At 41.8% G+C, this 17,843-nt stretch overlaps 1 protein-coding gene across 1 annotated transcript; it reads left to right on the top strand.

Annotated features, from left to right (window-relative positions):
- Nucleotides 1-242: 242 nt before the first annotated feature.
- On the top strand, nt 243-17,833 carry arhgap45b (Rho GTPase activating protein 45b). Its single transcript, XM_042417198.1, has 24 exons — nt 243-962; nt 2,121-2,349; nt 2,963-3,148; nt 7,287-7,427; nt 8,102-8,186; nt 9,386-9,458; nt 9,636-9,711; nt 10,284-10,415; nt 10,743-10,804; nt 10,918-11,028; nt 11,260-11,340; nt 11,492-11,659; nt 11,902-12,039; nt 12,176-12,372; nt 12,477-12,580; nt 13,404-13,490; nt 13,651-13,752; nt 13,874-14,037; nt 14,181-14,369; nt 14,455-14,592; nt 15,263-15,537; nt 15,642-15,879; nt 16,428-16,530; nt 16,938-17,833. The coding sequence occupies exons 1-24, from the start codon at nt 690-692 to the stop codon at nt 17,387-17,389; spliced, it is 3,804 nt and encodes a 1,267-aa protein (XP_042273132.1). The 5' UTR covers nt 243-689; the 3' UTR covers nt 17,390-17,833.
- Nucleotides 17,834-17,843: the final 10 nt, after the last annotated feature.

The following is a 17,843-nucleotide window of genomic DNA, read 5'->3' as shown; positions in this document are numbered from 1 at the left end:
TCAAACCTCAGAAATAAATAAAAACATTTGTAAATCAATTTTAACAAGAAGTATATATTTCACTATGATGTTTTCAGCTAGTAGAGATTCACATCTTGAGGGTATTTCTTTGCTTTCATAAATGGCAGATAAAATAAACTCGAGAGACCTGCGCAAGCGCGAGGTTTGGTGTCCTGATTATCCACTGATATGACTTTGATTGATAGGTCTTTTTTTTTCACTTGACTTATAAAATAGAAGTCAGTATAACTCAATTTCAGAGTTTTGGGCTGCATGGGCCCCTCAGGATTGTAGTTTACTGTGTGGAGCAGGTGCACAGGCAGGCGGAAGGTTACCATGAAAAGCTGGAGGTCACATCACGGAAACACACGTGTGTTAAGATGAATTGATTGCTGTCAATTTGAACAAGGCGAGTTGTTTGTGTCTGTTAGGTTTTGTCGCAGACATTTCTCATTTCAAGTCTGTTTTGTTTGAACGAGGAAGTTTAAGTTCAATAAAACAATTTCTTGAGTCCAGTTTAAACGGATTCAATCTTCCATAAACTTTGTCAGAAAGTAGTATTGCTCCCGCGTGTCTCTCCTCCCCCCCCCTTGAGGAAACAAACGCGTATCCGCGCGCGCGCAGAGCGGATACAGCGCACAGTTTGCGGTGAGCTGTCTGTCTCTCTGTCAGTGAGCCTGCGCGGCTCAATGTGCGACAGCAGGAGGAAGACAGACAGACAATTATCGTGGCTTAAGGTTGGCCTGGATGGCACCGACGTCCCGCTGAGCGCGAGCTGCAGAGCACCCAAGTGGCGAGTAGGGGGGTGGGTGGGGGGGCTGTACGTGAAACTTAAAGAGGTCGGGATGGACGGAAAAGGCACCCTGAAGATGTTCAGGAAGAAACGGGAACTCATCAAGACGCCATCCATCTCGAAGAAGAGCCGAGCAGGAAGCCCAGGTCCGCAGAGCGGCGCCCAGTCTGTGAGTAGCGCATCACTTCTGGTTTGTGTGTGAGTGTAGTGTCAGATGACCTTCAGCTGGAGGGGACCGGCTGCAGACAGGGCTCAGTACCAGGAGTGACAGTGTGTGTGTGTGTGTGTGTGTGTGTGCGCGTGCTTGTGTGTGAGTTTGAATACTGTTAAATCAAGTTTTGTTTAAATCTGAAAGATCTGAGCTGGTGTGATGAGGGTGAGAAACTGAATAGTGTGAAACTATTTGTGCCGTTATAATGCCACACAGCTAAATAATTAAAACTAACTGTGTGTGTATCTGGCTCATTTCTGGCACATAGGAAGTATCTTGTGTGGGGTTTTTTAACACCAAGAGAGGCAGGCTACAACATGTGTGTGTGTGTGTGAGTGTATGCGTGTGAAAGCTCTTGCCCGATCAGTTTCAAAACTTGACTAGTAGAATGGGGACAAAGCTTTAGAGGGAAGGAGCATGCTGAAACGTGGTGGCAAAAATAGCTACAACCCTTACTCTACGAGTCAGAGAGTTAGGAAAGCTGAGTCTAAAGGCAAGGACATACTGGACATACTGCCTAACAAGCACAATGTATGGCTTAAGCAGGTACGTGTGAGCATATACAAATGAGATCTTATCTGTCTACAACTGATGGCAAATACGCAGGGATTGCTTTGTTGTGAAACCTTGTTGTAGAAATGTGAAATTCTTCAACCAGTGAAAAGATATTTGCATTATTTGTCACAGTGACAAACAATCCTTTGCTTTGCCTCATATTTCAGGCCTACATGGACTATAATCTAAATTTATAAATGTGAGATGAGTGAGATTAACCGGGCAAAGCAAACATCTTCATGAGTTTTTATGTCTGTTTTGTAGACACATGAGAAGGTCGTTTCCACTCCTGCAAATATCACTATTCATAGTCCAAACAGTAAATGACATTTCTGTGTTTCTGCGCCCTGCTCAGTTTGCCACACCCGTCAGCCGCTTGGAGTGAGGAAGTGTTGCACAACGCGGCACAGGATCTTGCGAAAGTCTTCATATGTGTGTTTACCAACAACAGCTTAGCTTGCATTTACGTTGGTCATGTTTGCGCCCTCATGCCATTCAGGTGGAGGCGGATACCTTAAATCGCGTGACCTTTTTTGCTCTTATCTTCCTGTCCTCCCCCAGCTGTCCATTCTCCAGGAGCAGCCCCGGAAAGATGCTGGTGATGCCGCCCTCTCCTCTTCGCCCTCCTCCTCTTCAATGCTTACCCCAACGTCAGACCCCTCCCCATCCTGCCCGGGCACCCCGAGCGCCCAGCAGAGTAAGATGGCAGCGATGCAAGGAGTGGGCTGTCCGTCTCCCATGTCCACCCTGAAGAGACCCACCAGCCTGAGCAGACACGCCAGCGCTGCAGGTCCGGCTCAAAAACACCAGCACCTAATGGTCACATTGTTTATATAGTGAAATATACTCAGATACAGTCTGATTCCTCTCCGCTGTACACGTGCAGGCAACACGTTCACACCTGCGCCGAAACGGAAACACAAAGCCAATCTGTAGAGAGAGACATCTCAAGGTGTCAAATGTTCAAAATACCTTCTGTCTACTGGAAATTTACCAACAGGCAACTGATTTTTTTTTTTTTAATTCAAAAAGCCACTTGAGGATTATAAATAAAGTGTGCAAAGATTAATTTTGAAACTTCAATACAATTTAAAGAGTCATCTATGGTAAAGTAGTGTTCCAAGGACTGTTTTTCCCATCAATAGACAATCAAGATTAGCATTGCAACCAATTTTTTCAATTTATTGTGGAGAAAATGATGAAATGGCAGTTTACCAGAGGATAAGGCAGCAAATTCTCATATTTCAGAAGCTGAAACTAGAGAATGTTTGTTATTTTTTTCTTGATAAATAGCTTAAACAATCAAATATCAAAATTATAGTCGATGAGTTTTCTGTTTGTGGTTTCAGCGTTACACTGGACGTTAAACGCTTGAGTCATTGTGCTCCGTCGTGTCTCCTCAGGGTTCCCCCCTCTCCAGTCGTGGGTGTTCACTAAAGGCCAGGGGAAAGGAGCCTTGACCCCGACCCCTCCGTCCGATGGTCCAGAGAGCACGGCCATTGAGGTTGAGGATATCCCAGCCCTGCTGAGGGACGTGGCGCGCTTCGCTGAGGCCGTGGAGAAACTGAAGGATGTCGTGCTGACTGAAGGTAAGAACTGTGAACGATTTAAGTTTTTTTTTTTTTTTTTTGTCGACAAACTTCCACCAGCCAGGCACAGTTCACAGAGGGGTGAGACGGAGGCACAGATATTTCTGAATGAGTCGGGCTCCGGTCTGTCTTGAGAGATGGGTCCATTTTTGCCAAATGACAAGTCAGAGAAACTTGTGAAAGGAAATGCATTGTGGGTGGATCTGGGTTTGGAACAAACGCTCTGAGAATGAGTCCTGATCCTCCTTTTGCTGCGCTGTGATCACAGAGCTGAAGACATGAATAATGCCTGTTTTCACAACATAAAACACTGTTGAGCGATGATGCCTGGTGACAGTGTGTCATTGTTTCTGATTGGTGTCATTGTTGTATGTACATGTGAACTCCTAAATTATGGGAACAAGTTATCCTGCAGACAGAACAATAGTGTTTGACTTCTCTCTTCTCCATTTTGACACAAAGAGGACAAAGAATCCACAGGAGGCTTCTGTCACTCTTACATCAGTCCTGTTCGCCCACTAGGGTTTATAGATTTTGATGGTACAAGTATAGTCTGGAGGAAAAAAAATCACTTTTTCACAATTATTATGCATTAATTTATTTCACAATACTACAAATGGATGAAATCACATGAGTTTAGAGCTGAACTGCAGCATTATCAGAGGTAGTCTCAGGCTAAAAGTGAAATAAGAAAAATGTAATAAATAAACCACACCAAGATAAACTTCAACTGGACATTGCAGTAATGACTTCAATTGATTTCTAATATATAAAAAACAGTATTTTTTATTATCAGCTCAAGATGAACTTTTTTGAAGTTAGTAATATTTTCCCCTGGTGGAAAATATTACTAATATTGGTAATAAACTGAAGTGTTTTTATTATCAACTGTCATCCATGCCTATTTTCTAAAATTAATTCTTAACAATCTATTTTAATAATGTAATTTTAAATGAGGCTTGAAAAAAAATCCTGTTTATTATTATTGTTTATTTTTTTTGCAGTGTTAGTGAAAATGAAAGAAAGAAATTGAGAATATCTCTTATGCAGGTGTTATTAACCACTGAATTGCGACTAATTAGATCAGATGGTGTATTGCTGGAAGTCTATGTCAACACATGTGCGTTGCGTTTGGGGGGGGGGGAGGAGCGGTTCGTGGTATAGAAGGGCGGAGCCACCCTGCACCAGCAGTTTACAAGTGGCTCTGAGCTTCCTCTCTCCAAATGAAAGGCTGCGTTTCCGCTGCGCCCACAGTGTCGACCGCACTCTTGTCTCCAGCAGGAAGCCAGCTTCTTGTTTACTGCAGCCTCTTATACACATTCTTCCTCCTGCGCAAGGCAGCAACGCTTAAAATGGAAAAACACCTAAACTTTCCTTGTGGACTAGATACCACTTGTTCAGACATAACGCCACCTGCTACACACGTTTGACCTAAAAAGAACAGGCGCTTTAGTTTTGAGTTTCAAGTCGTAAAGCTCTTGCATCAGGTTGTTTTCTCAGGTTTCTTTTTTCAAGCAGAGATACGTGGTGAAAAGAAGAGACAGAAAGAGCTGTTTACGTGTCTTTCTGCCTTCTGTTATCTGACTCTGTTCTGTCACGTTCTCCACCCAGAGTGAGCTTTCTAAACAGGAAGCCATGATGGATAGCCTCTGACAGAAAGGCCTCGTCCACACTTCCTCCTCTGATAGGCTGGCTGCATCACGGTGACGTGCCGCCACCCCTCCTCTTAATCAGCAGCACAATCAAGAGTTTTAGCCACGTCTCCTGCCCACTGCCATCCAGGGACCGTTAGGTTCCACTTAATTTCTTAAACATTTTACCTCCTAAATGTTTTTTGTAAAATTAAGGTGATTTCCTTTCATGAGCTACAGAAAGCAGATGTGGTAGAGTACCAGAATTAGTTTCTAATCTTGCAAAACAATAGAAAAGACCACATCCTCTCTGGCACAATGTTCAGGTCACTCTGTTCTTACTGTGCTACTGCTGCACAGACACTCTGACACACATTTTCTGACAGACAGTGGAAGGATGGAGGATCAGCTGCCCTCTGGCCTTCTCTGGGAGCGAGCTGGCTCAATTAGCAGAAGGCCATACGGAGGATTATGAGGTTGCAGAAAAAAGTTAACAAAACCAGTGTGTGTGTGTGTGTGTGTGTGTGTGTGTGTGTGTGTGTGTGTGTGTGTATATATGAGGAGGAAATGAGACTGCAGATGTGTCACCAGTTACATCAAAGCAGAGAAGCTGGCACGGCGCTCGACTCGACCTGTCTGACACTCAGACTTATTTGCTCGTTATCGCTGTCTGCACTCAGACACTGTTTCTCTGCCGCTCCTCTCCACTGCGCACCAACTTAAAGGAGCATACTGCAGATTGTTGACCATCAACTCTCTGATTTTCACATTACCGATGAACATTTTTACAAATGTACCACGATTCTTTTGGGCTGACGTTCACACCTTCCATACCGCAGCACTGGACAAACATTGACTTGCAGAGACTTAGAGGATGGGTTCACAGTTTTTCATGCCCTAAAACGATAGTCAGGTGGCCGAATGAACATTGAAATAGGATTTTCTTGCTGTAATCATTCCTCCTGATCATACTGACCATTATGAGATCCCTTCATAATGCACCTACAATGTAAGTGATATGGGGGGGAGGGGATGAATTTAAAAGTTTATCTGAAGCTAATATGAGGCTTCAGCCACCAAATTAGTCAAATCAAGTGGATATCTTTTGAAAGTTAGTCTTTTTAGTGCCAAATTCCCTCTTTTGTTACGGTCTTTTACCACATTTCAACAGAGAAATATCGTCTGAGGAAACACAAAGAGGGAATTTTATACTAAAAAGACAGTAACTGTGGAAGATATCCACTGTATTTGACTAATTTGGTCAGCTGAAGCCTCATATTACCTTAAGATAATTTTTTAAATACATTTTTTCAAAAAACAAGGACTGTGGATTTTGTCCCCAATCACTTACATTATAAGTGCATTTGGAGGGATCTTCTAATAATCAGTATGAACAGGAGGAATGATTAGTGAGCAACACCTTTTTTCAATATTCATTTGGACATCTGACTACTGTTTGAAGACAGGTGTGAAAAATTGTGAACCTGTCCTTTAAAGGGGGTACTCTACTAATTTAGTACTTCACTTCAATAAAGTTGGGTGTTTTGGGAAACGGAAAAAAGAATGTTCAAAGACAAAAGCAGCAGAGACTCAGATGCTGACTTTTAGTCTCTTTTGGGGGGTCAAACTCCAGCAACCCTGGATTCTGTGTTTCCCAAAATGCAACTTGATAGATTCTTTAAGAACCTCTCTCCTTATTAATGCTCAGTTGTTTGTATCATAGGCTTTCTGTTATAAATTTAAAGTCTCAAGCAGAAACTCAGATCTATTTTTTGGGTAAGGCTTAAAAATCTCCCTCCACAGCCACAGAAGACATTATACAACCGTTTTGACAGGCTGAGTGGTACCTCTCATGACCAGGAAACTGAACTTGCCCCTTTTAAAACGGAGTTGCAAAATTCACCGCAGTGAACACTTGATGTACTTTATTTTTTGTCCAACGTTACCATCCAGTTGTAATGCATTTTTTTTAGTAGGGACCATTTCAAACTCTTCCTTGTTGCACTCATGGACACTCTGGACATCTGATCAAGGATTGTATAACTCTCCCATCAGTGCTGGTCACTGGTTTACATGCTAGAGCTTTCTACATCGAACTGAGACAAGTACTTTCTTTATCCTTTCTGTTGTTGTTGCACTGCTGTGGGCTGGGAGGAACAGCATTTCCACATTTTTTGGGAGGGGTGGTTTTTGGGGGGTTTTTTTTGTGTATGCAAATACACAAGAAAATGACAAACTAAATCTTGAATCTTGAAATATGAGTAGGGGAAAAAGAATCTCAGATGTGAGAGCCTTGAAAGCACAACAGAAGAGCAATTTCACAATGGTCCCTGTTTGCAACTGTCTTATCATGCAATGATAACATGACACAAAAAAAATAAAGGCAACTAAATACTTGTGATTGATTGAACCAAACATCCAAAACCAGTCCTACTCAGCCTGTTCTGTCTCTTCTGGTTTCTTGCTCGTCTCACCCGTCTCCTGTTCCCTCCCTCCCACTCTTCCAGGGAAGGAGAGTCAACGGCCCGTGGCCCATGAGTGTTTGGGAGAGGTGCTGCGTGTGCTGCGTCAGGTTATTAACACCTACCCTCTGCTCAACACCGTGGAGATCCTCACTGCAGCTGGCAAACTCATATCCAAAGTCAAAGGTCAGTCAGTTGTACAGAGACGCCCTCAGCCATAAACACAATGTATGGAAAACACATGCAGAGAGAAGGATGTATGAAAAGAAGAATTAGTTTTTTTATTTTATTTGTTTATTCATAATTCACTTGGGGAAATGCTGATGAAATAAGATTTAATATTCTATAATTTAATAAATTCATAAAATCTAGTTTTATACATATGCTGTAAACATAATTTAACCTAATTTAAATATATTTTCTGAATATATTTCTAATTCATGGAATAGAAGTAGAAATAAAACTGATTAAGTCATGCTGTATGTTACATGGACTACAGACTATTTATTTATGACCTGAATCATAAATACAAAGCTGACAAACAGATGCACCTCTAGATGTTGTTGTTGTTGTTGTTTGGTTGATTAATGTGTCTGAATAATCCCAAGAGGGACGGGTCTTATAAACGGCCAGACAGGAAAATAAAGCTGTTGATTCATAAACATAAATTTCATCCATCATCCTCAGTCAACATATACAGTACCAGTCAAAAGTTTGGACAACTTTTCTCATTCAAGTGAACAGGATGGTGTGTCTAAACATGTGACTGGTACTGTACGTCTGGCAGTTGGTCACCACTGTTAATCAAACCACACCTGAAACCTGAACACATGCCTGGCTGTGATTTTTTTTTTTTTCAGGTTTCCACTACGAGGCCAGTAACGAGGCAGACAAAAAGGAGTTTGAGAAGGCAATAGAAACCATTGCAGTTGCTTTTAGCAGCAAGTGAGTATCTGCTACACCTTTTTTTTTTTTACAATAGGTATGATCATCAAATTATAACCTTTTTAAACCTATAATAATCCACTGCTATTTGATCTTGCTTGTACCTATAGACGGTTATTGTCCTCGCTCCAATGACTGTATGAGAATGTCAGTGATGTGTCAGTTGATCCATGTCAGTGTCTGAACAGGCATTACTCATTTTACAGCCAGAAGACGCAAGTATTACGCACGTTTGTATGTGTGTGTTAATGCGTACAAAGTAATCCGTTGTTGGGAATTGGAGAGAGAAGTGCAGCGATGGTGACACATTTGCATGAGGCAGAGCTGAAAACAGGAAGTGGTTTTCTTTCTACCGTATGACACAAAACCAAATCTTGAAAAAGTTGTTCACTACCTGGGTGCTAAATGAACAGATTGACAACAGGGAGAGGATAAATCATCGAGAACATTTTCTTTATTTGGACATTGAGATGCTTAAAAAAAAAGCAATGGAGACCAAATAAATTATTAAATGTAATAACTATGAAATCTGTTTTTCTAAGATGAATAATTTTTAACTGAATTTATCCATCTTTAAAAAAAAATAATGACAACAAGAGTCAACATTGAGAAGACAAATTTGTCAGTATTCTTGTATATTTGCAGTATCACATGCTTGTGATACAGGCCCGTTACGGGTTTAGACATGTCAGAGCTTTAGGAGGAAGTGAGCTGGCAAAGACAGTTGAAATCTGCCTGACGAGTCTGTTTCCTCATTCTCTTCTCTGCTCTTCCTCTGCTTGACCCCTTTCTGTTAACAGAAAACACACCAAGATGGAGATTCCACTTCCACAAGTCAACCACATGAAAATGAGAGCTGGCACAAGGGTTTTAGAAAAAAATAATTAAAAAGTAATTTTGAGGACAGAGAAAAAGAGAGTTCTGATAGACACAAGTAACTCAGATCAAACTGTCATTTCCTGTCTCTGTACCTGTTGAGATTTCCTACAATGGCCTCTTCCTCTTTTTCTCTTTCGTTTTTGAAAATCTGCTCAATGCGTCCCCTGTCGGTCAATTTTCACAAACACATGCTTATCGCTGAGAAGACGTTCATTCTTCTAACCATGATCTCTCATCACAACCCATATCACATGTCCAGTATATTTGTGCTTTTGCCAAAGTTGCTGATGTCAAGCTGTGTCTATTGTGTTTCCTATCAGTGTGTCTGAACTGCTGATGGGAGAGGTGGACAGCAGCACGCTGCTCTCCCTGCTGCCCACTGAGAAGAGCAGGGTGAGTGCCACCACTGTCATCCCATTTGTACATTTCAAAAACTGTAGGATTCATACACAGTGATTAAATATCTCTTCATTTCCCATCTTTCCTCTGAGTGGAAATAAAAAACTCCCTCAATTGATGACGAGCCTAGATCTGTGCTCGTCAGTAATGAATCATCTTTGTGCTTTGTAGTCGATGGAGAACTTGTACGCTGCGACAGGCCAGGGAGGAGACGGCAGCCACTTCAGGAGCGACATGCAGGACATGGGTAGGCAGTGACTCACTCTCCCTCTTATTAACTCTTAGGTGCCATTTGTGACACCTGCTGCTTCTCACTTTTTCTCCCTTTTTACACATTTTTATAAAAACGCTACTTCTCATGATTAATCTTTGATATTTTCATATGAACATCTGTAAGTTTGTGCCCTCAGTCATCTAGATTGTAGTGACCAAACCTTTTTTATAAGATCATGAAAGCTTTTACCTTTGTTGCTCCACACACTGGATGGCAGGTCTCCCCCCGCAGATGTAAATACTACTTTAACACTAATGTGTTAAACAGCAAGATTGACAGCTGATGGATTTGACAGCCATATCCTTCATAAACTGAACAGATAAATCCAACAGGAGAACCCGCAGAAACTTTATTTCATTACAGAAAATCAAAGAAATAAGTTTATAAGTGAGCTCAAAATAAGTTGGAGACAGTCGCTTTAACTCTGAATCTTCACACCCTAGCTGCAAACTCTCGCCTCCTACAAGTCATAATCAGCCAAAAAAGTGTTTGTTGTCATAGTGATGAGTTGTGCAGTGACCCATGTTTGTTTATTTGACGCACAGCCAAAGCTGAGGAAGTGGACGTGATCCTCCAGCGCAGTGAAGGAGGGGTGGACTCTGCTCTGCTTTATGCCAAAACCATTTCCAAGTACACAAAGGACCTGATAAGCTACGTGGAAAAGCGAACCTCACTGGGTGGGAGCGCTGAGACAATTTGTGGATTATTCGATTGGTCATTTGAAAGAAAATAAATTTATGACGATATTTATCCTGTAAAAAAGAATATTGCTTGCTAAACAGTTTTATTTCATTGTAAATATGATAGGTTTGGGTTATTTAACTGTCGGTTAAAAGAAAATAACACATTTTAAGACACAGGTTTGTTTCTTTGCAGCTTGTGATTAGTATTTGTAATTATTAAGATTTTATAAATACTTAATCATGAATTGATAATGAATAGAGTGAATGATTAGCAAGTGGTTGAACTACTCGTGACATTTGATTCTGTTCTGTTTTTACCAGAGATGGAGTTCTCCAAAGGCCTCCAGAGATTATACCAGTCCTGCAAACACAGCATAACACATGTAAACCTCATTTATTTCACCTCTAAAGATACTATTTAAAAAAAAAAAAAAAGCAATATGACATTTAATCCCTCTGTCGTTGATAATCTATCATTATCATTCGCTCCCTCCAGCCCCACATGCCCCTCTTCTCCATCTACTCTCTGGCTCTGGAGCAGGACCAGGAGCAGAGTGTGGGTCTGCAGCAGGCCACCACCACCCTGCACAGCCAGACCTTCATCCAGGTATTGAAGTCACTCATTACCTACCGCTGCTGGTGATACTGGAGTGTTTTATTGCATCAGTATGTGGTACCTGAACCCCCATGCACCGTTTTGCTGTGCTGCTCTTACTTGAAATGCACCCACAACATTTGAACTCAACACACTGTCCATAATGTGACATCTCTTCCAATCAGGACTGTCCCTGCACCCCTCATGTCTCATATCTGTCTGTATGTTTACTTGTTCCTGCAGCCTTTAATGCAGCGTAAACAGGAGCATGAAAAGAAACGGAAGGAAATCAAGGAACACTGGATCCGAGCTAGGAGAAAACTGGTACGATCTGTTCTTCTGTGTACGTGTGCACGTAGCGCTATGTGTTTATGCTGTTATGTTTGTCTGACTCTCTAGTAATAATAAGAAATGACCTAAGACCTAACTTTATTTGCTTTATTTTGTGTGTGTGTGTGTGTGCGTCTGTCTTTAGATGGAGTGTGAGGCAAACCTTCGGAAGGCCAAACAAATCTACATGACCCGCTGCGAGGAGTACGACAAGGCCAAAACAGCAGCCAGCAGAGCAGAGGAGGAGGGAGGAGGATCCACAGCCAAGTCTGTGGAGAAGAAGAAACGATTAGAGGAAGAGGCTCGCAACAAGGTTCTTATCACTACCTACAACTTGATTTTATATCCGTGACTGTTGTTTCACAGCTACATCATCTAGGAAGTACATGTAGTTCTTCAGCAGTGTATGATTATGTGAAATTGAAATGATGATTGAAACTTTTTTTTTTTTTTTAATCAGTGTATTAAGGTGAAAGATGTCTACCTCCAAACAAGAAAACAAAACACACGAAGTAAACTGAAAATTAAAAAATTGCAATGTGCGTCTTTGTGTAGGCAGACGAGGCGGAGGCCACCTACAAGACCTGTATAGCAGATGCCACCACTCAGCTGCATGAGCTGGAGCACACAAAGGTCACAGTGCTGAGACAGCTGCAGGACGTCATCAAGCAGAGCGACCAGACCCTCCGCTCGGTCAGAACAAATACACACACACACACCCTCATCGCTACGACAGCATATTCTTAACTTTTTACCTTCTCTCGACTTATACTCTAAAGTTTTTGAGCAGTGATGGAAGCTGGAAATTTTTTTCTTGCTCCTCCGCCAGGCGACCATCTCCTACTACCAGCTCATGCACATGCAGACAGTAGCCCTTCCCGTCCATTACCAGACTCTGTGTGAGAGCAGTAAGCTGTACGACCCGGGCCAGCAGTACGCCGCCCACGTGCGAGACCTGCAGCTACCAGAGCAACCGATGGTCCAATACACATTTGAGGCCTACTCCCCCTCCAGCACATCGTCACAGTAAGAGCAACAATTGACAGCTGTAATTCTGAATTACACGTTTTCTGAATAGGTTTCCAATTGAAATCGTAATAATTTAAATAAAGATATATTTCATCCTCCAGCCATGGCCACAGACCAAGGAACGACAGTTTCAACACAGAGCAGACGAGCAGCACAGACAGCCCCACCGTCAGTGTGGATACAGCAGCAGAGACGCACCACAAGAGTAAGAGACGTCTGACGCTGCTGCAGATGTTACTACACTGTGGTTTTGTCAAAATGATTATCAGACATCCAGTCTGTTGCTGAGCTTTTCCTGTAGTTCATTTGTTCATTTCAGTGCAGATTTTAAACAGCAGTTTGAACAGCAGTGAAAACACTAAGCATGTTTATATCTAAGGTAAAATAACTTTATATATCATGTAGAGATAAACTGAGAAAACCAGATGAAAGTGCTGATGTGGGGCTTTCACACACAGTATTTCATGTAGACCATTAAAACATTTTTTGAAAGAAATTTTTTTAAATCAAATAAATATTTTTTTTATTTACAGGCATATATATATATATATATATATATATATATATATATATATATACTTTCAATGAAAAAGGCACAAAATGAGTTGAGATAGAATCCCTTTAAATGTAAATATACTGTAATATAGTTTAATTTCTTTCACAACTTTTACAACTGTAGCTGGATGTTCTATAATAATATTTTGAGTGATTATCACTAAAGATTAATAAATTGTTTTTATAGGTCCTGTCATTTTTCTTGTAATTTGGGTTCTTAGTAGCTTTATACTTTAGTTAAATTAAAAAAACTAATAAGTCAGACTTGGTAGCTGCGTTTGTGCTGAAAAAAAGATACCATGCATGAGGAGTAAGGACAGTTTAAAAAGTGCTCAACAAAGGAACATGAATGCATAGATAGTTTTACAAGTGGCAAAATGAAATAGAAAATATCAGTGAGGATTGTATTTAGCTGAGCAAACCCACTATGTTTTATACTCACTATTCCCATATACTTCTTTTGTTATCCGCAGGGAAGGGCCATAAGTCCTGGGATTCAATAGTGAGCGATGACAGTATTGGAGGAGAGGGAGGCCTGGAGTCTCCCACTGCCAGCACAAGTAAGCTACAGCTCAGTGCTGTTGTACAGATTCACAGTAACAAACACCAGAATATCTCATTTATAAATAACAATAAATGAGAATTGTGTCACCTTTTCCTCAGCTCATGTTCTTAAAAGCACACATAGTAACATATTTAAACTGTATTTATTTATTCTAGGTGACATCAGCAAAATGGCTCGGACGTCATCCACTGGAACAATGTCGTCCAATGAGGATGCAGATGAGAAAGACGGGAATGTTGCCTCATTTGAAAGTCCAAGTAAGATTTACAGATTGTCCTTAATATCATGTGTGAAAATGCATTATCAGTCTTCACATTGCAGGATGTGGGTTTTGTGTGAGTTTTCTGGAGTGTGTATGATGACGGTCATTCTCTTCAGATATGAACGGCATGGATCCTGATGGGGTGGCTTCCACCAGGCCTTTCCGTAACATCGGCTTGTCTAAAGCTGCCCAGACCCACCGGTTGAGGAAGCTACGCACCCCTGCGAAGTGCAGGGAGTGTGACAGCTACGTTTACTTCCAGGGAGCCGAGTGTGAGGAGGTGAGCTCTTCATCATGTCTCAACCTTTCGAGAGTGATTCACATCCCGGAATGTATTTAAAGATAGAAATGTGCAGCTTTTGAAGCGTCTCATTGATGATTAGATGTGGTCCATCTGGTCAACACCTTCTTCTCTGTCTTCAGTGTTTCTTGGCGTGCCACAAGCGCTGTCTGGAGACTCTGGCCATCCAGTGTGGCCACAAGAAGCTGCAGGGCCGCCTGCAGCTGTTCGGCAGAGAGTTCACTGCGGTAGCAAGCTGTGCCAGTGACGGCATCCCCTTCATCATCACCAAATGTATCTTTGAGATAGAGAGACGGGCACTCAAGATGAAGGTGAGAATTTATTTATGCTGCATGTTTGAATCTTTGCTTCAGGCACACACAGAGGCATTTTAAACCGTCTGCTTCCTGCTTGCAGGGCATCTACAGGGTGAACGGGGTGAAGACTCGTGTGGAGAAGCTCTGTCAGGCCTTTGAGAATGGCAAGGAGCTGGTCGAACTGTCCCAGTGTTCGCCACATGACATTAGCAACGTCCTCAAGCTTTACCTCAGACAGGTACACATCACCTCATCAACCAGAGACGTGCGCTAACACATTCTAAGCAGCCCATGATCACAGTTTATGAGAGAGTATAAGTAGTTGTAATAGTAATAGTAGTAGTAGTAGTAGTAGTAGTAATCCTCTACTTGTTCAAAGTTTTAGTATAATAAAGCACATAAACATCCATATATTTATCTTGTTTTTTAAAAAATAATATTTTATTAAACCTCTAACTATCAGAAACATGGAGGACCAAAAGACTGTTGCAAATAATCAGAAAGTAGCTCATTATTTTATATTTCACAATTAAGAAGGATTAATTTTAAAAAGTAAACTTGTATGTGTATGTATGTAAAATGCATAAATCAGTCCAGCAAAGGACAAATCCAATTAAAACAGACATACAGTTGAATATGTAAATCAACTTGAAAGTTTTTTTTTTTTTATTTAGATTGTTGTTTATTTGCATATTACCTGAACAAGAGTTCTCACTGGCAATCATCTGGACTTCTTACTGATTGGTTTAATTTGTTCATGAAGTCTGTTAATGCAATTAATTAAATATTAAAAAAATAAATGTTTTATAGTTACTTGCAAGTCTTGCTTCACCACACATTAAATGTTTTGTGTTCATGCTTATTTTAAACCCTCTAACATACTTTTTTCCCGTGTCCTTCACCCTCAGTTGCCGGAGCCAATCATGCCGTTCCGCATGTACAACAGTCTGATGGGATTGGCCAAAGAGAGTCTGCACAGTGGAGACACACAAGGAGACACACCAGAGGGAGAGGAGGCAGAATCGAGCCGTAGTATCCCAGGAGTGAGCAAGGGGCTGGAGGACCGGGGCCCTGACACAGACCCAGATGTCCTAAACCTAGTGGACAAACTGAGGCAACTTGTGAGCGAGCTGCCCAAGGCTAACGTTGCCACGCTGCGCTACATCATTCGCCACCTTCGTAGGTCAGTAATTATGCCGGTTCTATCTGATAACAGCAGAGACCAGACTGTGCTGAATTGTCATTCATCCCTGACCCTCCTCATAATATATTCCTCCTTCCTTCCAGGATTGCAGAGCTGGAGGAGGATAACAAGATGAGTCCCAGTAACTTGGGTATCGTGTTTGGACCCTCCCTGATGCGTCCGCGTCCAACCGGGGCCACAATATCCCTGTCCTCTCTGGTTGATTACCCCCACCAGGCCCGCATTGTGGAGGCCCTCATAGTCTTCTACTCATCCATCTTCCAGTCTAAAACCTCACAGTCACACAAAACCAGCCGCTCTGCTTCCACCTCCACTCAACAGGTAGCACCCTCTGTCTTCTGTGGATGGATGGTCGTCTCACTAATTATGCGTTTGTACCAGGAAATATGTGTAACATTTTATAATGCGGGTAGTAACTTTATTAACTGCAGTATTTTTTTATACTGAAATAGACTGCTGAGCCTTTTTAAATTACCATGGGCTGAAGTTTATATGAAATATTGGAGGTAGATTACTGTTTGTAAACCCAAATGATTTGCCTACAATGACAGCTAGAGTAAGAAATAAATTTGACTATTGTTTTCCTGTAGATTACACTTCCTCATTTCTCATTTGCATTGCAGCACATTTTTCAGTTGAACTGACCCGGGCCTGTTATGTGATGGCTCCCCTTTATGTCACTCCAATAGTCAACAGGCAAAAAACAGAAGTGTTAAAATGTCAGTACATCCATTTCCCCATCCAGAGTTATGACCTATAATCTTCTCTTCTGATTTGCATGTTCAACATGCCGTTAGTTATAAAAGACCAGCATAAAAGAATACTGTGATAGATTTCATGTTGAATGACAGTCTTTCCATTTCTTTCAGGATAGTACTGCAGACAAGACAGGGAGCTCCCCTGATGGAGAGGAGGATGGAAGCAGAGAGGAGCAGAACAAACCAGATTCTGACAAGACGGAGGAGGGATGCAGTAAGTCCTCATGAAGCCTAGATTGTATAATATTGTTATTGGGGCGGCTGTGGCTCCGGAGGTAGAGCTGATCGGCGGTTTGACTCCCGGCTCCTCCAGTCTGCATGTCAAAGTGTCCTTGAGCAAGATACTGAACCCAGAATTGCTCCTGATGTGTCATTAGTGTGTAAAAAGCGCTTTGAGTGGTCAGAAGACTAGAAAGGCGCTATACAAGTACAGTCCATTTACCATGTTGTAGATTCAAATTTACAACTTCTTAGTTCTGTGTAAATAAAAATCAGATCATGATGTCCATGTAGCTCCCATTAAGTTCATTGTATTTAAAAGTTGGCAGAATCACTTCTAAATATATAATTATTATATCAACAGGCCTGTGTTTGAAATGTATGAAATGTATCGCCATGCAGGTAGTTCTCTGGGGTCGCTGGGCTCCAGCGAGCAGCTTCCCGACTCCGACTCAGAGCTGGACGAGAGCGGCCAGCGGACCGCACACTCCCAGATTCTGATAAAGCAGGAGAGCGAGGTAAGCATGGACGACGACCAGCTGAGCTACAGGGACAGCCTGGACCTGTCCAGCCACTCTGCAACCCACACCGATCCAGAACAAGACACAGATCAGGACCAAGAAAACCCAGAAGGAGCGGAGCCGCCCGCGCTGCCAGACAGCGCGCCCCCAGATGACGAAACAGGGACAGAGCAGGATCTGAGCGCCTCACTGGCCGAGCTCAACGTGAACCAGTCAAACAACAACTACCCCTGCTCCCCTATCTTAAACCTGTCGGGGCATCCGCTGGCACCTCTGTGTGGGAAGAAGTTGCCTCTGACAAGAAACAGGGACAGTGAGCCTGAGTTTGTCTGATATCATTGTCAAACTCATGACTTGAGCGGCAAGAGTCAGTTTACAGTACAGCAAAATTGAAACAGAGGGGATTATTTTTAAATGTAGATTAAGAGCAAATTTAAGTTTTTAATCTGTTGCAGCTGTATCGAATTGTCAGAGGAACAGCTGCACGCTTACTGCTGTTTGACGCAATTACTCTGGTCGTTTGAGGTGTCATCTCGAATGATTAAAGCACTCTTGGTATTTTAAAGTGTATTTACTTGTTACTTGCTTGAGGGCTAGTGAGTAGCAAGTCACATCAGAATGCCTGCAAATTCTATTAAAGTGCTGCTGGTTTTATTTCAGGAGTAAAATTATAAAAAAATAAAAATAAAAAAAAATCAGCCGTTTCTTTTAAATGTTGCCTGTATTGCCTTATGAATGTTCTGTCTATTTTAATAAAGATTCTGTATTTTAAAGTCATCTAAGTCTT

The sequence above is a fragment of the Thunnus maccoyii genome, chromosome 7 (assembly GCF_910596095.1).
Source record: "Thunnus maccoyii chromosome 7, fThuMac1.1, whole genome shotgun sequence".
NCBI classification, from domain to species: Eukaryota; Metazoa; Chordata; class Actinopteri; order Scombriformes; family Scombridae; genus Thunnus; species Thunnus maccoyii.
This window is presented reverse-complemented; position numbering and strand designations above follow the sequence as displayed.